This window comes from Acanthamoeba castellanii (assembly GCF_000313135.1).
Source record: "Acanthamoeba castellanii str. Neff unplaced genomic scaffold scf7180000084599, whole genome shotgun sequence".
Classification (NCBI taxonomy): Eukaryota; Discosea; order Longamoebia; family Acanthamoebidae; genus Acanthamoeba; species Acanthamoeba castellanii.
Window position 1 is genome coordinate 176917 of NW_004457442.1, and position 22095 is coordinate 199011.

At 58.5% G+C, this 22095-nt stretch overlaps 10 protein-coding genes across 10 annotated transcripts; 6 read left to right on the forward strand and 4 right to left on the reverse strand.

The window, feature by feature from the left end:
• Positions 1–343: 343 nt before the first annotated feature.
• ACA1_057780 (uncharacterized protein) lies at positions 344–853 on the reverse strand (the record flags this gene model as incomplete). Its single annotated transcript, XM_004339087.1, has 2 exons — positions 344–372; positions 709–853. Coding segments are annotated over 2 exons (174 nt in total), but the record flags the coding sequence as incomplete, so codon positions are not given.
• A 1527-nt stretch (positions 854–2380) lies between these two features.
• ACA1_057790 (proteasome subunit protein, putative) lies at positions 2381–3390 on the forward strand (the record flags this gene model as incomplete). The annotated part of the gene is made up of 4 exons (XM_004339088.1): positions 2381–2475; positions 2589–2696; positions 2786–2997; positions 3095–3390. The coding sequence occupies 4 exons, from the start codon at positions 2381–2383 to the stop codon at positions 3388–3390; spliced, it is 711 nt and encodes a 236-aa protein (XP_004339136.1).
• Positions 3391–3896: 506 nt separating this feature from the next.
• Positions 3897–5136, reverse strand: ACA1_057800 (bZIP transcription factor domain containing protein; the record flags this gene model as incomplete). Its single annotated transcript, XM_004339089.1, has 3 exons — positions 3897–4241; positions 4319–4752; positions 4872–5136. The coding sequence occupies 3 exons, from the start codon at positions 5134–5136 to the stop codon at positions 3897–3899; spliced, it is 1044 nt and encodes a 347-aa protein (XP_004339137.1).
• A 1476-nt stretch (positions 5137–6612) lies between these two features.
• ACA1_057810 (Ras subfamily protein) lies at positions 6613–9300 on the forward strand (the record flags this gene model as incomplete). Its single annotated transcript, XM_004339090.1, has 14 exons — positions 6613–6729; positions 6838–6945; positions 7091–7211; positions 7318–7409; positions 7477–7569; positions 7643–7705; positions 7807–7895; positions 7965–8024; positions 8133–8234; positions 8312–8435; positions 8531–8542; positions 8621–8757; positions 8830–8916; positions 9057–9300. 14 exons carry the CDS (start codon positions 6613–6615, stop codon positions 9298–9300), a joined length of 1449 nt encoding a protein of 482 aa, XP_004339138.1.
• Positions 9301–9342: 42 nt separating this feature from the next.
• On the reverse strand, positions 9343–10868 carry ACA1_057820 (dual specificity phosphatase, putative; the record flags this gene model as incomplete). The annotated part of the gene is made up of 7 exons (XM_004339091.1): positions 9343–9464; positions 9642–9752; positions 9865–9950; positions 10035–10109; positions 10221–10386; positions 10484–10714; positions 10781–10868. The coding sequence occupies 7 exons, from the start codon at positions 10866–10868 to the stop codon at positions 9343–9345; spliced, it is 879 nt and encodes a 292-aa protein (XP_004339139.1).
• Positions 10869–11302: 434 nt separating this feature from the next.
• On the forward strand, positions 11303–12474 carry ACA1_057830 (FeS protein assembly co-chaperone HscB, putative; the record flags this gene model as incomplete). Its single annotated transcript, XM_004339092.1, has 5 exons — positions 11303–11354; positions 11517–11784; positions 11859–11955; positions 12040–12129; positions 12193–12474. 5 exons carry the CDS (start codon positions 11303–11305, stop codon positions 12472–12474), a joined length of 789 nt encoding a protein of 262 aa, XP_004339140.1.
• Positions 12475–12651: 177 nt separating this feature from the next.
• ACA1_057840 (helicase, putative) lies at positions 12652–16289 on the forward strand (the record flags this gene model as incomplete). The annotated part of the gene is made up of 16 exons (XM_004339093.1): positions 12652–12874; positions 13013–13096; positions 13125–13715; positions 13808–13963; positions 14037–14139; positions 14212–14305; positions 14424–14550; positions 14640–14785; positions 14869–14937; positions 15004–15086; positions 15165–15366; positions 15451–15572; positions 15641–15733; positions 15806–15871; positions 15941–16019; positions 16125–16289. The coding sequence occupies 16 exons, from the start codon at positions 12652–12654 to the stop codon at positions 16287–16289; spliced, it is 2403 nt and encodes an 800-aa protein (XP_004339141.1).
• Positions 16290–16312: 23 nt separating this feature from the next.
• On the forward strand, positions 16313–17566 carry ACA1_057850 (uncharacterized protein; the record flags this gene model as incomplete). Its single annotated transcript, XM_004339094.1, has 2 exons — positions 16313–16929; positions 16996–17566. 2 exons carry the CDS (start codon positions 16313–16315, stop codon positions 17564–17566), a joined length of 1188 nt encoding a protein of 395 aa, XP_004339142.1.
• Positions 17567–17637: 71 nt separating this feature from the next.
• On the forward strand, positions 17638–19846 carry ACA1_057860 (hydrolase, alpha/beta fold domain containing protein; the record flags this gene model as incomplete). Its single annotated transcript, XM_004339095.1, is given in 9 exon segments — positions 17638–18004; positions 18131–18235; positions 18327–18413; positions 18494–18550; positions 18633–18701; positions 18788–19233; positions 19360–19645; positions 19663–19683; positions 19743–19846. 9 exon segments carry the CDS (start codon positions 17638–17640, stop codon positions 19844–19846), a joined length of 1542 nt encoding a protein of 513 aa, XP_004339143.1.
• A 1113-nt stretch (positions 19847–20959) lies between these two features.
• ACA1_057870 (uncharacterized protein) lies at positions 20960–22078 on the reverse strand (the record flags this gene model as incomplete). Its single annotated transcript, XM_004339096.1, has 3 exons — positions 20960–21295; positions 21373–21612; positions 21692–22078. The coding sequence occupies 3 exons, from the start codon at positions 22076–22078 to the stop codon at positions 20960–20962; spliced, it is 963 nt and encodes a 320-aa protein (XP_004339144.1).
• Between the last annotated feature and the right edge of the window lie 17 nt (positions 22079–22095).

Consider the following 22095-nt stretch of genomic DNA (forward strand, 5'->3'; position numbering starts at 1 on the left):
TGAGGTATGAGACTACTGTGCATCACACCTGCACTCACTAATGGCGTTCACTCTGCAGGGTTTTGACCTTGCCGTCCTTCCTTCCTGCGACGCGCTACGCCGCAAGTTCACCGTCGCTCAGCTACGGGCAATTGCCCAAGCTTTTGGGCTCATCGATCAGGCTACCTTCCACACACGCAAGCAGCCCTACCTCCAACTCCTCTGGCCGCTCATCCAGCGGGAACAGCGCCTCTACACCCCTGCTGCTTCCTCCCCACCTCTACCCCCTATTCCCTCACCCCCTTCCTCTCCGCCTCCCTCCGCTGCTCTATCAATAGCGCACAGGCTGGCAGCACTCCATGCTCACTTGAAGGAGCAGCGGAAGAGGCAGAGCTGCAACAGACAAGCTGTCCTCACGCATCAGCCACCTGTCCAGAGACAGTCTGCAACTCGTTCACACTCTCATAAATAAACTGCCAACTTGCTATCAAGTATGTAGTGTATAGGCTGTCGTAGGAGAGGGAGGCGAAGACGTAGGGCGAGGCCTCGCAGCAGCCGTTGGCGAGCAAGAATCATGCTCCGGAAACGGCGGACCGAAGTTGGCCGGGGAAGATGAGGCTCGTGTGACCACAAGAGTTGCACGGCCCACCTGTACCCTGCATGACTAGTCGGGCGACAGCCTTTGGGTTGGTGAGCGCCCATCTAACTCTTCTAAAAGATGGCGCGTACCAGCCACTGGGCCAGCGGATGAGTTCGGCACCACCGGACTTTGGCGCGGCGAGCGTCCAGATCGAACACGGCCGCACGAAAGCGCCCATCGCGTGCGGTCACGGATAGCCCCACGCCACCGCGTACACGCTCTCCTCGTGCGCATCGTAGCTCTTGATCAGATACTCCTCCCTCCCTCTGCACCGCCCACATGTGAGCATGTCGTGTCGTGTGCGGTGGCGCGTGTAGTGTCGTGTGGTGTGGTGTGTACCAAAACTTGACGTAGCAGTCGTCACCGCCGGTGGGGATGAGGTAGAGCTTGTTCGGGTTGTAGTCCAGTGCTCGCACACCGACCTGATGTCTGTAAAAAGTCTGCAACCAACAGACACAAATAAACTGTGCTGGCCACGTTTCCACGGTTCCATGGTTGCTTCTCCTCCTTTTCTTCCTCTTCTCCTCCTGATCACCGCCAGTTGAAAGAACCCAACGCGTCTCTCGACTTGCTCTTTCGCTCCTGCTCCTCCCTCATCGCTCTACCCCGCATGCACAACCTTCGCGCACCACAGGAGCGGCATCGCTCCTGCATGCTCTCGGGCTTCACTGTCAGTGACGCTCGCGGCCTACCCCCTCCTCCACCGGTCCCGGAACCCCCGTCCATCCTCATTGCCGACCTCTGCCATGAGCGAGAGGTACTGGCAACCGACCTTCGAGCAGCACGCCTGCACCTCAAGCAGGCGCACGAGGCCCTCGGGCGCAGCATCGGCGCCTCAATCCTCGCCGAGATACGCCCCACCTACTCTCTCACACCACCCGATCTTCACTTCGCCTGTGGTCAGCACTTCTTTGACACCTTCACCAAAGGCTGGACGACCTACTCTCCAGCACGCCTTCGCTGTGGATATGATTCGTACCGCCTCTGCACCTCTCTGCCGCTCTTTCTCACGCAGCTGCCGGGCTGGGATCTCAGTCGTCAGTTCTCTGACGACTGCGATAACCCAATCACCTACCGGCTGACCGCCTCTCCAGCACATCCTATCTACGCTCTTTACTCTCCTCTGTTCGCCCGTATGTCTCTCAGCTTCCACTACCTCCCTGACCCTCTCCCTCCCCTCTTCATCCCCCGCTATCGCTCCGGTTCAACTCGCAAGCGCCTGCTTTTCTACTCTGCGCACGCTCCTCGCCCCAAGCGGCAACGGAGGCAGCAGCTCCTTCCTCCCCTCACACCCTCACCACTAGACACACTGCCCACACCACAATAAAAAGAACGTGTCCCGCACGCTCTAGTGCCTTGTCCACATTTTGTCCACCCATTTTTGTGTCTGCAGTTGTGCTCACTACGAGACATGGACCAGGGAGATCTCGGGGCGTACCGTTTACAAACTGCGGTGGCTTGGCACAGGGCACGCACATCGTGCCGGGCCAAGTGGCAAAAGATGGCCAGCAGTACTTCGTCGGGCAGCACCTGGCCCACCACCTTGCTCTCGCTGCCCCTCATTTATTTTTTATCTATTGTTTTCAATCATTTTGAAATCGCTGGCCGGAAAATACCGGGCAGGAGAAGTCGGGTAAAATCGTGGCAAGGGCGTGGACAAACACGCAAGTCTGAGCTGGAGTGGCTGGGCAGATTGCGTGGCGAGAGATTTTTCTAGATAACAAAGAGATCGTAGAGGTCACACACGCGAGTAAGAGAGAAATGATGGAATCCCGCTTTAGTGCCCCCATGCCTGCCGAGTACGGCCCGCGCACGCAACACGGCCGAGGATGGTCTCCCTACACCGACAATGGAGGGTAAGTACACATTTGCTGAAATTGATCAACCGCACGCCAGATCGTCAACATCACAGTCCAAATAAAGCGCAGTGGCTGGATGTGAAGCTAATCGTGGGAATGCACACATTCAGCACCACCCTCGCCCTCCACGGTAAGGACTTTTGCGTGGTGGCCGCCGACACTCGCCTCAGCACGGGCTACTCCATCCATTCCAGGGAGGCGCGCAAGGTCCTCAAATTGTACGTCCCCCCACCACACGATCCCAATCGCTACGATCAATGAGGCCTCGATGCGATCGCTCGCTCACTGGCATCCACGCCACCACCAGGACGGACAAGTGCGTCATCGCCACGGCGGGCATGCAAGCTGACCAGCTTGCGCTTCACAAGCTGCTGCAGACCCGCCTGCAGTGGTACGAGCACCAGCACAGGAAGCCCATGAGCACTCCCGCCATCGCGCAGATGCTCGCCACCATCCTCTACAGCAAGCGCTTCTTCCCCTTCTACACCTTCAACGTGCTCGGCGGCGTCGACGACAACGGTGCCATTTCCCTATTTCTCCCTACGCGTCTGTGCCATCGCAATGACACTCACTGTGTGTGTCGTGCCGTGCCGTGTGCCGTGTCGGGTGTCATCAGGTGTTGGATGTGTGTACAGCTACGATGCCGTGGGTTCGTTCGAGCGTGTCAAGTACTCTTCGTCGGGTACCGGCAACCAGCTCGTGCAGCCTCTGCTCGACAACCAGATCGGATGGAAGGACCAGAGGGCGACCAAGACCAAGCCCGAGCTGAACGTGGAGGAGACGGTGGACTTTGTGCGGGACATCTTCACCTCGGCCGGCGAGAGGGACATCTACACGGGCGACTACGTGCTCATCGCCGTCATCGACAAGGACGGCGTCAAGGAGATGAAGTTTGATCTCAAGCAGGATTAAGTTGACCTGTTCTTCCCTCTGTCTCTCCACCCAAACACCTATCAGCCAATTTAAAGATGTCGTTGACGAAGAACAACATGTTTATACAAATACAACTCCTGTTCTTCTACACTGCCTCATGCAGGTGGCACCCAACAAAGAATAATGTTGGTTGGGCAAGCTTCCCGTTCCCAGTTCGAGAAAGAAGAAGAGACATGAAGCAACCAAGAAGAAGAAGAACGTGTTGTATTGGAATGCGCGCTCTGCTCATCTTTATGAGGTGGACCACCCAAAATCTATCTGTAGTGTACACCTGAACCTTGTTGTGATCTTTCTCCTTTCTCTCTTCTTCAGCCTCCCGCCCCAGTAGGCTGGCTTCTTGCTGCTCTTGCTGCTGCTGTTGGTGTGGTTGTAGTGCTCTTCTCGGTCGATTACGACGTCGTCGTTCCGCCGCCGGCCGCGACCATCCGCCTTCTTTCTTCGTCGTTGTTGATTCCTTCTTCTTCTCCTTCACTTCTTTTCTTAGCTCACCTCTCCTCCGTCGAGGGAGCCGGAGAGGAAGACGGCGACGAAGAGATGACGGTCGGGTTGGCGGCAGTGGCGGGCGCGGGAGCGGCAGCGGACGAGTCCTGCTCCTTCTTGGGGCCGTCGTGGAGGCCGATGTCGCCCAGCTGCTGCTGCATCTCGGCGTACTTCTGCTGCGGGAAGGCCTGTTCGAGGGCCGACACGACGAACGTGCGCAGGTACTTGAGCTGGTCCTTGACGAGCTGGTTCTCGGTGACGAGCACGTCGACCTTGGCCATGAGCGCGATGTTCTTGTTCGTCACCTCGGCCACCTTGTTCTCCAGGTCAGAGATGTACTGCTTCTGACGCTGTAGTGTGGAAGGAAGATAGAGATGTCAGAACACGCGGCTTCCGAAGAAAGAAGAAGGTCTTCTCTGTGCCGAACCTTACGGAAGAGCTGAGCGGCCTGCCTGTTCTTGACCAGGCGCTTCTGCCTCTTGTTGGTGGGCTCCTCGCCGCCGTAGTAGTCGTCTTCGCCCTGGTCGCCGCAGCCGCCGCTGGGCGGGGAGTCGACGTAGAGGGACTGCGACGACATGGAGAGCGAGGAGGAGGGGCGCATCGAGGCGCTGGTGGTGGGCTGGGGCGCGGGCGCCATCGGCATCAACGGGGCCTTGCCCTGCTGGGCCTGGGGCTGGGCCTGCTGCTGCTGCATGGGAAGCAGCTGCTGGACTTGGGCCTGCGCCTGCTGCTGCTGGGCCTGGGGCTGCCTGGCCTTGGCGGCAGCCTCGAGCTTCCTCTTGGCCGCCAGCTTGGGGTTCCTCCTCACGCCCGCACCCTGGCTCTGAGCCACTTGCATCAAAGGCGCCTGGGACTGCATGACTACAGTTTTTGTGTTCGGGGTAAGAATCGGTCGTCTACATTAGCCTAACGATCATCCCCCGCTCCATCTAGAAAGCTAATTGGAAAGAAGTCGGAAAGAATTAAAATGATATGCGTACCATTGTCGCCCAAATGCTGGAGGGGGAGGCTAATGTCGATGGGGAAGTCAGGGTTGAGGAAGGGCGAGAAGAAATCCTCCGTGCCCAGACCAGCATCGAGGAACGACGTGGCCTCGAACGAATCGAGCGCGGAGAAGCCCTTGGGGGCGCCCACGCCTCGGGTCCCAGCCCCGAGCTGCTGGGGCGCGCCATACGAAAGGCCGGGGGCGGGCGAGTACGGGGCGGCGTTCATGAAATCGGCGGCAGATGGGATGTGGCGGTGCATGATATGATATAGAGGAGGTGGCGGAGGCTGGGGCTCGCACACGGAGCTGTGTGGCTTATGAGTAGAGAAAGGAGAAGATAAGAAACATGGTCCTCGGCCTGGAAGTCATTCCCCCGCTGGCCCAGACTATCGAAATTTCGAAAACGTTTGTAGTTCTCGGCTAAGGCCCTGATTGGCGGGCGATAGCGAGTGGTGCGGGCTATTCCTTGATCCCACAAGAACTCGACATAGTCCAAGCCAAGTGAGTATGTGGATGCTTGGAGGTACTCGGACGAAGCTCTGGTGGGAAAATATGGTAAACTGCTCGATGCTGGTTGGCGCATTGTTGCACAACGGAGATGTGCGCCGATGGGAAGCGAATGTGCGGGCGAAAGGTTCTGGGTCGCCACCCAATGGCAAACCTCCCGTCTGCAATATCGACCACCAACAGAAGCGCCTGCTGGGATTCTCCCACGAACCCGCACCTGGTGGTAGGGTTCACGCCTTCGCCATTGGTGGCCCATATTCTTATCGCCCGTTGCGTACATACCTCAGTTTACACACCAACCAGCAGTTCGTTGCACTCGGGGTACACCACCGGCCAGCGGCGCCCGAACACAGCTTTGATGCGGTGCTGGTGCGCTCGAGTAAGATCTCAAGTAGCCGAGTGAGGTCTGATGTTGCAGCCTCTTGTTGCTGGCCTTTAGATTCTCTGGTGGCTGTAGAGTACCACACCATCGGGATTGACCTCTTCACGATCGATCATCACTGTCGCAGATCTGTGTCAGCGCTGGCCGGTCGAAGGTGCTGTGATTCTGGAGAGCAAGAGGGGGAGCGGTAGTAAGGCGAAAAGGACGATTGCTTGTGGACGCCTGGCCAGTGTTGCTTCTTTTGCCTGCTCTCACCTTTTTATTCTCACCCCCTGTGTTGTCACTTATGACAAACCAGCTTGCTGACGCACAATGATCTGGATGGAGACAACAGTGTTTTTACGTAGCCCATCGTTCGTCACTGTTGAACCATGGCCACGCCAGGTGAAGTCGTGTGTTGCCATCAACACCTCCCCGTTGTAACAAGCACTTTGGACCTTGCCGTGGTAGTTGCCCGCCAACACCAAATAAAGCCAATCCAAGTTTTTAGTTCCTTGTTTGAATTTCACTTCACCAACGGCCGCATGTGTAGGAGAGCAGCAAACAAGGAGACGCAAGTGATGGAAGCGACGAGCGAGGCGAAGCTGCTTGAGGCCGTGCGGGCGGGTAATGTGCAGCACGTGCAAGAGCTGATCAAGTCGCACCCCGACGCAGTCAAAGCCGCCGACCCCCACGGCTGGTGCCCTCTTCCCCCCAGCAATCAATAAATCAATAAAAAAATAGAATCATTATAATAATTGAAATTTGATGTTTTTTGTAATTATGAAATAAAAATTGGATTAATAAAGAAATAAAAATAAACAACAGGACGGCGTTGATGGTGGCCGTGGAGGGGCGGAACGAAGCGATGGTGAAGCTCTTGCTGGCCGCCGGTGCCGATCCGCACGGTGTGACGGAGAGCGACCGGATGAACGCCCTCCACGTACTCGCCGAACAGGACCATCGCAACCCCGCTTGGCAAGACGTACCGCCACCCCGAACCCGCTCGCACGCACGCACATCACCGCATGCACCACCGCACACGACACGACACGCCACGCACTCAGTTGTGATGGTTCGTGCGCAACGTCAGACGAAGGGAGGAAAAGAGGGCGAGGACGCCTCGGTTGCGTATTCGCCCATCTTCGAGATGCTGGTCAAGGCCGGCGCCGATCCCAATGCAACCAACGCCATGGGCGAGGTGCGCCGCATTTGTCAGTCCTCGTGATGAGCGGCTCGAACTCACCCTGAGCGCGCTGTGTATCGTGTGCCTGGTACGTGTGTTGTCACGTGTGTCGTGGCGTGTGGTGTCACGTGTGTCGTGTTGTGTGCGAATGTGGACACAGGGGGTGCTGCACCTGTTGTGCCTGCGTGGTCACACGGAGGCCGTGCGTTGGCTGCTTTCGCGTAAGTTGTTCAGCGACATCAACGCGACCAACGCGCACGGCGACACCGCCCTGCACTACGGTACACACCTTCTCTCCTCCGCCTCCCCCTCCCCGGCTGAGCCCGAAGAAGGACCCGTTCGCTGTCTGGCCTGACCCAAATGGAAATGGCACGGTACGGTCGGTAGCATCGAGGAAGGGCCACAGACAGATCGTAGACCTCTTGCTGGCCCACGGCGCGTCTCCCGCGCACCAAAGCGAGTTTGGAACCCCGCCCCAGGTACATGACCGACCCTCTTTGCCACCAAGCACAACGGTGGCCCTCACAACACAACACCACTCGACAGGTGGCCGGCGAGTTTCAGCAGAAGGACGTGGCGTCCCTCCTGAGCGGGCTGGCGCGCGATCAAGACGCCGTCGGCATCTGGTCTCTGCCTCCTGTACGCCCTCCTCCTCCTTGTCCTTCACTCGGGAGGCGGCAATCTCACTCGCGCGATCGGGCGCCACACACAGGAGGTCCTGGTGCACCTCCTGTCGTACCTGGGCACCGCAGAGGACCTGTGCGCCGTTTCCATGGTACGCCGTTTCCTTTCCATCGAAAGGCCTTCTTCGATCGAAGACCTGGTGCTCACCGTCACGTGACCCCACAACAACAACAACAACATCGCCGCACGCAGGCATGCCGGGCGTTTGCGGTGGTGGGCAGGGACGAAAGCCTGTGGCGTCCGCTTGGCCACCCCTCCTGGGAACAGCACCACGCCCGCACGTACGTCATAGCACACACGCCCCACCCTTGTGTCGGCATATATTTTGTCTGAATGTGGATGGACGGCAGGGAGGAGGGCTGGAAGGGGGCCTACATGACCTGGCTCCGCGCTGCTGCCAAGCGATACAGGTACCCAAACCACCACCTGAACCCCACGAGCGCCCAACACGTCGGGTTGGGCGTTTCTAGCGCGCGACTTGACACGACCATTGCAATGCCCGCTTTTGCGCGACACAGGAACAAGAACGCAAGTCGGTTCGTGCATGCGCCGGTGGCCCAGGAGGGTCAGCCAGCTCCGACCTACAGCTGCATCGTCAAGATCCTGCTGGCGGGCGATCAGTACGTGCAGTCGTGTGCGTGTGCGTGTGCGTGTGCGTGTGCGTGTGCTGACACGGAACGCTTTTTGTGGTGTCCAGCGGAGTGGGCAAATCGAGCCTTCTGCTGCGCTACGCGGACAACACGTTCTCCGATCAGCACATCTCCACCATCGGAGTCGACTTCAAGATCCACATGTGCGACGTCAGCGGCGAGCTCATCAAGGTACCGCCCCCCCCCCCCAAGCTCCCGACGTCTCTTCGCTCTTCGCTCTTCATTTCCTGTCTCACGCTCTTCCTCGTCGATGCGTCGGTCTGCAGGCCCAAATCTGGGTACGGCCTCTCCCTCTCTGTGCCATGCAAACCTGCGATTCCGCTCACTGACTTATGCGGAATGAATGGAATGTGCAGGACACGGCCGGACCCGAACGTTTCAGGACGATCACTGCGTCCTACTACCGGGGCGCCAACGCCATAGCCATCCCCTACGACATCACCGACAGGGGGTCCTTCGAGGGCGTGTTCCGGTGGTGGGAGGAGAAGCAAAAGTGCGCCGACTCCCCTAACCTCTCGCCTGGGTGACCGCCCTTCTCACACTCACTTTGCGTGTGCGATCACAGGTACGCGCACGAAAATGCCGCGGTGATGCTGGTCGGCTGCAAGCGCGACCTCGCGGACCAGAGGGTGGTCACCGAGGAAGAGGGACGGTACGACTCGGCCTTCGTCATCATCATCATTCCAATCATTTCTGTTAGTATCACTATCACTGTCATTCTTATGTTTGCGTGCGCGGGCTACTCATCAAAACGCGCACGACGCACGACGCACACACGACCGACAGGCTCAGGGCGGCGGAGCTGGGCGTGCTGTTCGCCGAATGCTCGGCCAAGACGGGCGAGGGCGTGCGAAATGCGTTCGACCTGCTGGTGGAGCACGTCGCCGGCGGCTGGCGCACCGTGGGCGGAATGGAGACGCCCGCCTACGTCCCCGCCGAGGCCACGTTCGCCCTCTACTGCGGTCCCGCCGGCGCCGGCGCCGACGCCAGTCCGCTCCAGAAGGCCAAGAAGGAGGCCAAGTGCTGTCTTCAGTAGCAGTTGAGTCCGCTTGTGTGATACAACATATAAATCTACAATCTAGGTCAGTGAGAAGGTGGTGTCATCGTCGTCGGTGGTGGAGTTGGTGATCTCGGCCTCTAGCGTGAGGAGCTGTCGTCTGAACCCGGGATTGACTCGAACGATGTCCCGCAGGGTGGTGACTGTCACACCGCCAAGGAAACGGAAAGAACAGATCAGCCAAACACATCAACGGACACAAAGACGCACGCACCACACGCATCACCGCAAACGCACGAAGAAACAAAAAGGAAAACGAAACGGAAAGAAAAGGGACAGAAAAGAATGGCGTGCGAGAGGGGAACGAGAAAGGGAGATACCGTGAGAATAGGCGGTCTCGAAGTCCCATCGGTTGGTGAGCATGAGGTAGGCGGTCACGATGGTGGCCGAGCGGGAGCGCCCCTGCGCGCAATGCACCAGCACATTACCGCCTGACAACGTATGTATGTCGTGTACAAACCGGCCAACGAAGAAGTGGTGTGAGTGGTGCGCCATGGCCTGATAACGAGTGACTCCAAAGTAGAGATGTATGGAGGGACAAACCACCGCTTCGTGCTCTGTCGATGAACTCGCGCGTCTGGTAGAAGAACCGAAAAATGTCTTCCGTCACCTCGTCCATCACGCAGCACCTGTCGTTGCATTGGCTAGGATGAGCCTCTGTTTCGTGTTGTACCAAACCGTGTAGAACCCCCCCCCCCAAAGCCAAGTCTAACCTGTGATAAGCGATCCCAAGCGCCTCGTCGAACTCGAACTCGTTGAGCACTTCGTTGGTCACGTTGACGATGTGTCTGTGCGATAGAGAAGAAGTGCGTTGGCAAGAGCCTTCTTCGACGACACTACTACCTCGTGTCACACGAGGCGCTGTGGAAGAAAGAGAGAGAGAGAGAGAGAGAGGGTACGTGATCTTGAGGTCTTGTAGGACCTGCCGGTTGGTGGTGGTGATCTGCGAGCCGAGGAAGAGGCCCGACGGCGAGGGCAGGATCTGGGACGGGTAGACCAAGAAGGCATCCGCCCCGCCGCCGACCCGCAGGAACGGGTACTGCTTGGCGAACGCGTCAGCTCCGCCTGGTGCGAGTAGAGAAAAGTGATTGTCAGGCTTGAGCTACTGCCTTGCTGGACATGAAGCTGGCAGAAGTAGAAGATGGTCGAGCAGGAGCTGTACCCTCCAGAATGAGTATCTCCTTGAGGTACTTCTGCTTGTGAAAGATGGCCAGACGCGGGTCGGTCGGCGTAATGCGGTCCGAGGGGAGGTGGGTGTAGGCCAGCAGCTTGTCCCTGCGCTCGTAGCCGAAGTCGTCGACAAAGCTCGACGTGCCCTCAGGCAGGTGCTGAGCGCCCATCAGCCTGCCGCGAGCAAACTGCTCTGCCGTCCCCAGGTCTACCACCACGAACTCTGTTGATGACCATGGTCATGGTTATTCACTGCTGCGATCGATGAACAGCCTAATTGAATTTGTACCTCCTTTCACGAGCAGGCTGTAGAAATGCATGGGCGACACGCATGCTACCTTGACTGAGGCCTCGTGTGCGTCCTTTTGCTGTTCCATCTCTTCTGACAACTGAAATGGACTGCTAGTGCCGCTGCCCCATCTTCGTGCAATCTTGTCGTCACTTTTTCTGCTCATATCTCAAATTCCATTTGCAGTCGACAGCGGAACGCACGTGAAACCTCATCTCCCACATTCTCGTCGCCAAGGCCAACCTTCCAGCCAATCGTTACATTCCTTTCATCCAAGTTGCTGTCACTTCGTCTCTGAAATTTTGCAGAACATGAGGGATACGACCAAGAAATTTCGAAATTTCTTTTCTTTTCTTCCCTTTAGCGCAAGCGTCATCTTGAATTGAGCCGACAAGTGCGCGGGAGGGGTGATTGATAGACATCATGCAACGCATTCGAACCTCCAAAATGGCCGCTACGGCCTCCTCTCCTTCTTTTTCTTCTCTTCTTCCCTCATCTTTGCCGATTTTGTCCCCGGCCCAGATGCCGCCTTGCTGCCTCATGCGGGCCATCGGTGGCTCTGGTGCTGGCCGAAGTGCGCCTTGCTTAATGGGCAGTCGCGAGATTGGTCACTGGGCTCCTCTCAATCGCGCCCAATGCTACTCTGCCCTCACATCCAAACCCTCTCCCCTATTTTCATCTTCTTCGATCCTCTCCTCCACCTCACGGCGATTCATTCGCGTACGCACTGCCTCAGAGGCTGACACCGCCTCTTCAACTCAGCATCAGCCACCGTCAATCGAAGAAGACCAAGCCTCCAATTGCGCCGACTGCGGGCACAGCACCCAGCAACATCAGCATCAGCATCAACACACTACCGCGCCTGGCTGTGGGTCGGACAAGTTCGGCTCGCATCCCAAGTGCTGGTCATGCGACAACTTCGTGAAGGGTATCCCTCTGTTCTGCACCTGCTGCCAGAAGGTGCAACCGCCCTCCAACTACGACTTCTTCGAGCTCATGGGCATGTACGTACTCTCTCTCTCTCTCCCTTCGCTGGCCACTCTCAATTGACTGTAGCCCACTCACTTTGCTCGCCCAGGCCGAAGCGGTTCGCCGTAGATGCCGGCAAGCTGGAGAAGCACTACTGGGCGCTTCAGCGCAAGCTACATCCTGACAACTTCCACACCGCCACCACTGTACGTGACCACCACTTCACCTTCTCTCCACTTCACCATTCTCACCCCAGCTCTGGCGTTCGCCGTTTGTTGTTGTTGTTGTAGAGGGAACGCAACTATTCGGAGGGCGTGTCGTCCATCATCAACGAGGCCTACCACACGCTCAAGCACCCCAACAGACGGGCCAAGTATCTTGTACGTGCTCTCCAGGACCACATGTGCGTACATTGACCTAACCACCCTACCCGCTGTGCGCAGATGCAGTTGAAGGGAGTGCCGCTCGACGAGACGACGGGCACGATCACCGATCCCGACCTGCTGATGGAGGTGATGGAGATCCGCATGCGGCTGGAAGATGCCGACGACGCCGAGCTCCGTGCACTCGAGCGCGAGAACAAGCAGAGGCTCGACCGCTGCTACGAGGAGGTCGGACACGCCCTCGACGCCTCCGACATGGACAAGTGCCGAGACGTGGCGGTGCGTCTACAGTACTTCGTCAAGATCGAGGAGGAAATCAAAAGGAGGAAGAAGGTCGAGTAGGCAAAAGAAATAAAATATGTTTTGTGTTTGTGTTTAACGAAACGAAATGTTTCTTCGAATTGTGAATATTCATTTTTTTTCTTTTGCGCTCGAAAATCGAGAGGATTAATCCATTTTTTGTTGACAAGGCAGAATGAGTGGCCCAGGCGTGGGTGTGGAGTCTGTCTCATCGAGCGAATGGGAGGCAATAGCTGCAATGATGGACTGCGTGGAGAGCACTCCCGCAGCTCCCAATCAACGCCCCTCCTCCAACTTTCATTCATTTCGACCAGCCTCATCTCTGCCAGCAACATCTGCACCTCCATCTTCAGCCACCTCGCCTTCTTTTGCGGCATCAGCGACGAGCGGGAACAGACCGCACGCCAGTCGATTCCAGATTCCAACCGGCCCCAGCACGCAGGTGCCCCCTCCTGCGCACGGTGCTCGAGGTACTACTGCCTCTCGGGGCGAGCGGCCCGCGCCCCCTGCAGCCGCCTCTTTGACTCCACAACCCGCCTTTGGGCGCCCGCCTCCCGCCGCGAGCGGGCCTCAGCTTCAGTTCACATCTTCGTCTGCGCCGCCTGGACCGTCGACGTCGGCGTCGCCCTACGCCCGCGGGGCACCACCGACCCGTGCCCCGCACGTACCCACAACCACCACCGCGCCGCCAGCCAAGCCCAAGCCACAATTCGAGAACCCTTACCAGAAGCAGCAGGAGGAGAAGGACAAGTCGTACAGCTTCTCCTACACGCCGGGAACGCCGGCGGCCGGCGGCCGATCGACGTTCAACCGATTCAACAAGAACCCCTCCATATTCAACGCGACCGAGACCGCCCCTTTCGACGACGATCAGCCACCTAACGGGTATGACGGCGACGACGACGACTTCCAGGCGTCCTCGCTCCCTCCTCAACCCGCGCAGGGTCGTGGTCCTTCCTCTTCTTCTTCTTCCTCATCGTCGGGCTTCACCTATCCGTCGCCTTCATCAACCCCAAACGCTGCTCGCGGTGGTCCACCACAGCAACAGCAGCAGCACCATGGAAACAGCAGCCAGCAGTCGGCGGCCATGCGAGGCGCGGGCGGGCGCCCTCCGCCGGCGGTGGCCTTCCCCCAGCCCCGCCCGCCGACCTTCTACGGTAACGCGCCGCCGGTGCCCATCGACGTCCAGCTGGTCGACAGGGAGCGGTTCGGTGCTGCCGAACCGAACAAGCGCGACAAGTGGCTGTCCGACTTCTATGCCAGCGTGCCCGGCAGCACCTTTGGTTCGTTTCGCCAACGCTTGGGCGCAACACTCTCACTCGCCGCGCTGAGCTTCTCACTCTCTCCTGTCTTTTGCGGTGGGTGTGGTGAGCAGATGCCTGCACCAAGATGTGGACGTTCCCCCTGTCGTGCTACACGTCCTTTACCAAGGCGATCGAGGACTCGCGCGGGGTCACGCTCAATGGACCCCTGCCTCCATGGATCATGCGCCTCTTCGTGTACAAGGAGAAAAAGCCCCTCAACATGAGCGGTACCCTCTTCGCTGCGAGCGTTCCACTCATTCTTCACGCTATGCCACAATCTCACCTGCTTCTCTATTGCAGTGCAACTGGACAAGATACCGGTGGGCCTGCTGAATGCGCTCTACCCGTTCCAAAGGGAGGGCGTCATGTTTGCCCTGCAGCGGAACGGCCGGGCTCTTATTGCGTATGTCTGCTTCTCGCTTCTCCGGATTGGCTGCGTACGTGGTCTGGCACTCAACTCTCGCACTCTCTCCAGAGACGAAATGGGGTTGGGCAAGACGCTGCAGGCGATTGCGATCGCTGCCTACTACAAAGAGGATTGGCCTGTGCTCGTGGTGGCCCCATCATCGGTACTCCACGTCATTCACCATCAGAACTGCAACAAACCGAGCCAGTAAATGGCATCAATCACTTATTTATTGGTGGCCGTGTGTTCGTGTTGCTGTTCCGCGCGCGTGTGTGCGCCAGGTGCGGGTCCAATGGGCAGATAATTTCGAGAAGTGGATACCCGGACTTCGACCCGACCAAATCAAGGTGATCATGAAGACCAAGGACAATCCCGACGGTCTAGTCAACATCATCTCCTACGATCTAGGTGCGCACTTTTTCTGATCTGCACGCGCGGGCTGAAGGTTTTCGTGTCTCACGAGCCTCGAACACTTTGCGCTGTCGCTGGCCACACAGTGGTGCGACAAACCAACATCGCGCAGAAGAAGTTCCGTGTCATCATCGCCGATGAGAGTCACACAATCAAGAGCTGGAAGGCCAAGCGCACGTCCCACCTTCAGCCCCTACTCAAGGATGCGCGCCGATGCATCCTCTTGACCGGGGTAACGAACCTCCCTCCTTTTGCTCTTCTTCGGTTAGGATGCAGGTTGAGCTGACTGGCCCTTGAACTCTCTTTCTCTTGCAGACACCAGCGCTCAGCCGGCCCGAAGAGTTGTTCACGCAGCTCCACGCTCTGGACTCGCAAGTCTTTGTGGTAATGTTTTTTGTGCTGCTAATCTGTCAATCCTCGGACTAACCGTAGTCTACTTCTTCGACACAGCGCATGACTGACTTTGGAGTTCGCTACTGTGCCGGGCACCAAACACGGTTCTGCTGGGATTACTCGGGCTCTTCGAATCTCAAGTGCGTAGAGCCACTTCTGCAAGTCAATGATGAGTCAAGTGCAATTCACCAACATTTCGTTTCCTCTCTCTCCGTCAGGGAGTTGAATCTGCTGCTGCAAGAGACGGTGATGATACGGCGGCTCAAGTGCGACGTGTTGGGCCAACTGCCAGCCAAAAAGAGAATGCAGGTGTTCCTCGGGATCATCGACAAGCACAAGAAGATCATCGGCAACATCAACGACAAGATCAAGGAGCACAAGAAGATGTTTCACATCGCGCACAGCACTGACGCAGCCAAGGTACTCACCTTTTGGGTTGTTTTTTCTTGAACCCACGTTCCCTTGGCCGTGGGTGACCAACCATTGCCATTTTCCTTCTTCTAGTCGGCGCGCTTTGAGGCGTGGCGACTCATCAAGGAGCTGTACCACAACACGGGAACGGCCAAGCTGCCAGCCGTCACCGAGTACATCAAGGAGATGCTCAAAACGAAGAACAAGATCATAGTGTGCGTACACACAATCATCACCACCAGCCCACTGGCGTTGACTTACCCTGCATCATGCCTTACTCCAGGTTTGCGTATCATCACGACGTCATGGACGGCATCGGTCTGCTGCTGGAGCGAGAAGGGGTCGAGTACGTCCGGATTGATGGCATGACTCCTCCGTACGCCCGCCCTCGCCGCCTTCTCGCCGCCTCTGTGTAGTACTCACCAGGGCTTGTTCAATTGTTCAACAGACAACACCGGCAAGAGTTGGTGGACTACTACCAGAACCAGCCCAATTGCAGAGCCGCCGTGTTGGGGTACGTCCACCGACTAATGGCATTGACGCCGGTGGCGATGTTGACGTTGTTTTCTTTATCCGGACGTAGCTTGACATCGGCTGGTGTGGGACTTACGATGACGAAGGCCGAGGCTGTCATCATGACCGAACTCTACTGGAATCCCGGCGTACGCTCTCCCTTTACCTTGACAGACAGACATGACATGGATCGCAGGCGAGTGGTGAACTTAATATGTTCGGTCCGAACCGTGTGATCTTCCACCATCATCTAGATCCTGCGCCAGGCCGAGGACAGAGCCCACAGAATTGGCGTGGAGCACGAGGTGGAAGTGTTCTACCTGGTCGCTCGCGGCACTCTGGACGAAAGCATATGGTACGAAGGCCCCTTTTTTGCGCTCCAACCAGCGCTCCAAGTCGTGGTAGTTGTTGTCGGCTGACCGCTGGCTCTCCTGGCAGGGAAATGATTCGGCACAAGTTGGACGTGCTGGGCAACACGCTCAACGGCGAACAGGAGGTCCTCGAAGCCGAGGAGGTCGAGGGCAAGGCGCCGGACGGCAGCACCATCGACGTCTTTATGGAGAAGATCCTCCAAAAGGTGGAGACGTTTGAGGAGAGGGAGAAGGCCTACCAGGAGCGAAGGCAGCAGCAGCAGCGCGATGCCGAGATGATGAACCAGATCATCCGCGAGGACCAGCAGCAGGCGGCGCGGCTGGCGGAGGAGGCGGCGCCCGAGCCCGGCGTTGGCTTCCAGCCGGCGACGATCTACTTCGACGCGGCCGACTCGACGCTGGAGGCGGTCGATGAGGAGCTGGACGAGGTCATGGCCCGCGTCAAGGGCAAGACCGGACGCGGCGTCACACTGGGCCGTGGCGGCAAGGTCACCAAGCCGCCGACCCCGGCTGCAGCCAAGAGAAAGGGCACGACAGCGGCCAAGCAGCACGGCACGAGCGCGAAGCGGAAGCTGGACGAAGTGGAAGAGGACGAGGCAGAGCCGCCCTTGGCCGACGATGGCGTCTGGGCGGACGACGACGATGACTTCGAAGACGAGCCAGCGCCTGCCACTCTACCGCCCTGGAGGTACCACACACCAGAGTGACGGTACACGACACCAGATGTAAGGCTGACGTTTTGTTTTGTCATCAGCGCAAAGCGAGCTCCCAGTGTCGATGAGAGGAGCTACGACAACGGCGACGATGACGACTTCGTGTCAACGCCCTACGGCGGGAGCAAGATCTCCCTTCGAGCCACGCCATCGTCTTCCTCATCATCGTCAAGGACACGTCGCACTTCGGCGGTCGCTTCGTCTTCTTCCTCTGCTTCTGCTTCATCAACACCTGCCGGGGCGCCGCGCAAGAGGCCTCGAGTCGTCCTCGATGACGAAGATGCCGACGAAGACGATTTTGCGGCTCCGACCACCGCACCTGCAGCATTCGTGGACCACGAGGGAATGGAAGAAGAAGAAGCCGAGCCGTACCACGATCGTGCTGGCGCCTTCGAGGAGGAGGGAGACCACGACACGCCAACAACCAACGCCCGGGCTGCAGCCCAGACCTCGCAGCCGCGGGGGCCTCGACAGCTGCCCGGATCGTTCGCGCGCCCGTTGGGCTCGTCATCGACTGCCGCGGCACCCGACGGTGGTGGGCCGATGCCGCGCGCCGGCCAACTGGGTCGCTTCTCCTTCGCTGGCGGCCGTCGTCTCGCCAACCGCGACTGATTGTATTTTCTTTTTTATTTTAAACAAGGAAAATCAAAAAGAAAAACAATAAATTGCAAGGGTCGTTGAAGATGAGCGACAGCGGCGAGCAGGGCTCGCTCAAGCAGCGCAGCTCCAGCAAGAAAACGAAGAAGGGAGCAGAGGAGGCAAGCACAACTTCTTCCGTTGCATCTCCCGATGAGGCTACGAGCAAGTCGTCCCCTGCCGCTGATAAATCCAAGGCTTCTGCGGCTTCAATCAAGAGTTCGGAGAAGAAGAAGGCCAGTTCATCTTCATCTTCGAGCAGGAAACCGGCCACGAGCGGAGGCGGAGGAGTGAACCCTTGTGTGGCGTTGGTGCTGGTGGTCATGCTGGTGGGCGCGGCCTACCTGGTGTGGGAGGCCAGCTTCGAAGGCGACTCGGGCCTCCCGCTCACCGGCCACGCGAGGTCGATCGGTGGTGGACGCCTGGTCTCGTCCCTCAGGCACTGGCCCGCCGTCGTCAGCAACCACCACAGCGAAGGCACGCACGACACCACCACACACATGGCTGACACGCACCGCCCACTAACAGGCCTGTGCGTAGGATTGTACGTGCCGATCCACGACGGCGTGCAAGACTTAAACGTGTTCGTGCGGACGGCTGGCTACTACACCCGCGAGGAAGAAGTCGTCCTGCTTCTCACATCTCGTACGCGAGCGCCGCCTCCCAGTTCCTGCGCCAACATACCACAACGCGGTGGCCACGGGCGCGACGCTAATGTTGTGTAATGGTGGCACAGTGCCTGTGTCGAGCTTCTCCTTCCGTTCTGTGCTGGGCCTGTTCGACAAGGAGACCGGCATCTACGCCGTCGCCTTTGACTTCCCCGGTACAGACAGGCCTCACGTCGCAGCATCCCACACCTCGCGCCATTTCATTGCCTCACCATCAGCGTGCGCGATGGTGCAGGACTGGGTCTGAGCGATAAGCCGCACGACGCGCTCTACGACGTCGACTACTTGGCTGGTATGAGCTCCCGCCATACCACTAATCGTGTGACAACTCATTCGTCACCCAAATCATATATTCATTGGCGCCAATCCTGCAGAGCGCGTCAAGGACGTCATCGCCTCGATGAATCTGGGCAAGGTCCACCTGGTCCTGCAGGACTACGCAGGTACGCCCACCACTCAGCGCACCCGTGTGCGTTTCTGTCGTTGCATTTTAATTGAACGCCTTTGTCCGGGCCTTGACCACCCACAGGCACTGTGGGCCTGCGCTTCGCCGAGCGCTACCAGCACCTCGTGCGCAGCGTGACGTTGCTCGATCCCGGTCTCGAGGTCGCAGCGCCGCAGCTGGCCTTCCCCGTGTCGCTTCTCGCCGCCGACGGCGACGCCGCCACCGCCCGGCTGGCGCTGCCCGTTCTCACCTCGTCCCTGCCCGTGCTATCGCACCTCAACCGGTACCTGTGGCGCTCGGCGCTCGGCGACAACTTCTCCCAGGCCGACTCGCTCGCCTTCTCGTTCCTGGCGCGCTACGCCGGCGGCAAGCACAGCCTGCTCCGCATCGGCGCCGAGCGGGCCAAGGCGCGCGACGCCCTGCTGGCCGACCCCAAGGCCCGACAGGCTGCGGCGGCGAGTCTCAAGCAGCTGCTGGCCAGCGCCGACAACAACCAATCCGGCATTCCGCTCCAGTGCATCTTCACCGAGGTATGATGCTCTCGCTGTGTGTCGTGCTGTGTGACACAGACACCTACATGTCGTTGTGTGCGCTGACAACACACCCACACACCCACACACCACACACACACACACACACACACACACACAATTCAGAACAACAACTATTACTCCAACGCGGAAGACCAGAGGCAGTTCGTGACGGCCACCTTCCAACCAAGCCACCAAGAGGTGAAGCGCTCCGGGTTCCTGGTGCAGGCCGACCAGCCCGCCGAGCTCGTGTCGCACGTCGTCAAGTTCGTGCGCGGGCTGCCCAAGTCGGTGGACAAGCTCAACAACAAGCAGGCCAACCTCCAGGCCCAGCGCGAGGCCGAGGAGGTGCTGGCGCGTCTCGAGGCCGGCGATCCTTCGCTCCACGTCCACGCTCATGGTCACGGCGGCGGTACGGCGAGCCCCCAGGCCCAGCGCAGCAGGTCAATGGTGCGCAGTCTCTCGTGTGGCGAAGCCTCACATGGTGGTGGTGGTGGTGGCGTACGCAGGCATGGGTGCTGCGGCTGGCCACTCTCATGGCCATTCGCATTCGCACTCGCATTCGCATTCCCACGGGCACGACCACGATCACGACCATGATCATGATCACTAGTTGTGGAGTGTGTAATGAGGACGAGCTTAATTCTTGGGTTCTCTGGCCTTGCGCCGAACTCTTTCCAGTGAACAAGCCCCCAAGCAAAAAAGAGGGGATAAAAAGTAGTTGTTCAGGTTGGAGTGCGACGAAGTGCGAGATCCTTCATGGCGGGTCCCCATGAACGAAGGTGAGAGTGGTGACCTCTTGACCATCCATCATACATATATGGACCGCTCACCGTTTTGAGTGCTCTTTTGATGACGAAGGAGGTTGCAATTGACCTTTGCAAGGGAGCACGGTTCTGAGACGCTGTGCATTTCCTGATGCTGGCCACCCCCAAAATGCACGAAGACAAAACACGAAGAAGTTTGGTAAGAAAAAGCCGATCGGTGAGGAGCATCAGCGCACTCCCTTGAGGGAGCTGGCAAACTGGCTGCAGCCGCAGGGCCACATGCAAAATACCAAGGAAAAGGCCGAATGAACCAGCCCAGCGGAAGGCCAGATTGGCGTGCCAGAGTCATGTTTAGTGTCTATGACCCCTTCTCTCCCCAATAGGTATGACAGAAGGGGACATAGGCACTAAACATGAAATGGTGTACTGCTCATCCCAACTCAACCTCCCTTTTGTTCATCATGGCCAGCCAGCACCGCACGTCAGATGAGAGGTCCTGACAGCGGTTTTGTTGGGACTGAGGAGCTGTTGTCCCGATTCTTGAGTTCGTCATCGTGCCATCTCATGGCCGAACTCAGCTCCGTCACAGCGGGCTGAGCTTGCACGGCCCAGTTCGCGTAATTGGCGAAATCTGACAATAAATGCCGGCTGTGACGGAGCTAACGCCCACAGAGAGCAAAGGCGCAGATTTCGTATCCAAAATTGCGGCCACGGCCGAGCAAAAACTGGCGCCTCTCAAGGATGCCGACTAATCACAAAGCCAGTTTCGGTTGCCTTTTTTTGGGGGCTCATTTATTTTAGTGGCGTGAAGCAGAGCAATGCGCTCCGGCTAGCTCAACAGGTCATCAAGCAGCCCTCTTCCCCCTCCCCCCACAATCTCCCCTTCCCGCTCGAGGGTGAGCAGGATCTCCACTATGGCGTGGTCACTGGTCCCGGCGACTTCCTCGACCCCAGCAACATCACCACTCCATGTCGTACTGCCAGAATCTGCAGGCACCACCTCCGGTGCACCACTTGCGCTTGCCCTCGGCGTGCAGCTGGTAATCGACGCGCTCGAAGAACATAGGCTGCAGCCCGCGCAGAGACTCTTTGACCCACTTGTAGATGGGGTCGCCTTCCTGCGCCTTCTTCCTCCTCCACTCTTCCCTTGCCCTTTTCTTCTCTTTCGCCCTTTCGCTGTCTTCTTCATCGTCCTCATCATCATCATCATCATAGTAGCTGTCTCCCCTTCTTGGCCGGTCACAGCGGCCCTTCTTGCTGTCCTCCGATCCTGCAGCAAAAGCCTGGATCTCGCCCTTCTTGTCGAACCTCAGCACCAGTTTGCCTTTGCCTGATTGCCATGGCATTCCAACCACGGAAAAGCAGTCAGCACCGGCCATGCAACGCTGAGGGGAGGCGTGCGCTTGCCTTTGAGGCAGTTGAGGCTGGTGTACTCGCCGGCGCGGCCACACCCGACGCCGTGGCCCTCCCACGTGGCCCGCCCGTCGGCCGCCACCTTGACGGTGAGCTCGCCGTCGCTCTCGCCCAACGGCAAGCCGTCGCTGAAATCGTACTCGCCCGTCCACTTGCGCATCGCCCCCGTGTAGGCCTCAAAGTCGTCCTTCACTCCGTCCTGAAGCCCCCCCCCCGCGCAACACGACCGACAAAATTTAGCTTGCGGGGCCGAGTGGAGTGCTGTAGGTCTCACTTACGAGGTGGTGTTGCAGCTGCTGGGCCTGCTGGCCGGTCTTGTTGCGTCTGCGCGGGGAGGCGAAGAGGCGGGTGTAGGCGCGGCTCCACAGGGCGCGGTGGCTGCGCAGGAGGGCGTTGAGGCGGCGGTTGGCCAGGAGGAACGCGCGCAGCGAGTCGGTCGGCCCGCAGAGGTCCATGATGAGCAGGAGCACGTCGTCGCCCACCGCCTCGAGACCCAATGATGTAGTTTGATTCGCCGTTGTCTCTTCTTCTGCCGCTGCTGCCGCCGGGGGGCCGGCCTCGGCTCGCGATCGTTTGAGCGCAGGCAGTGCGGTTTTCTCCTTCTCGCCACCAGTGCCCTCCTTCTTGCCCACCGAGTCACCTTCCGGCCTTGCTCTCTTCTTCATCTTTTTAATTTGTTAGG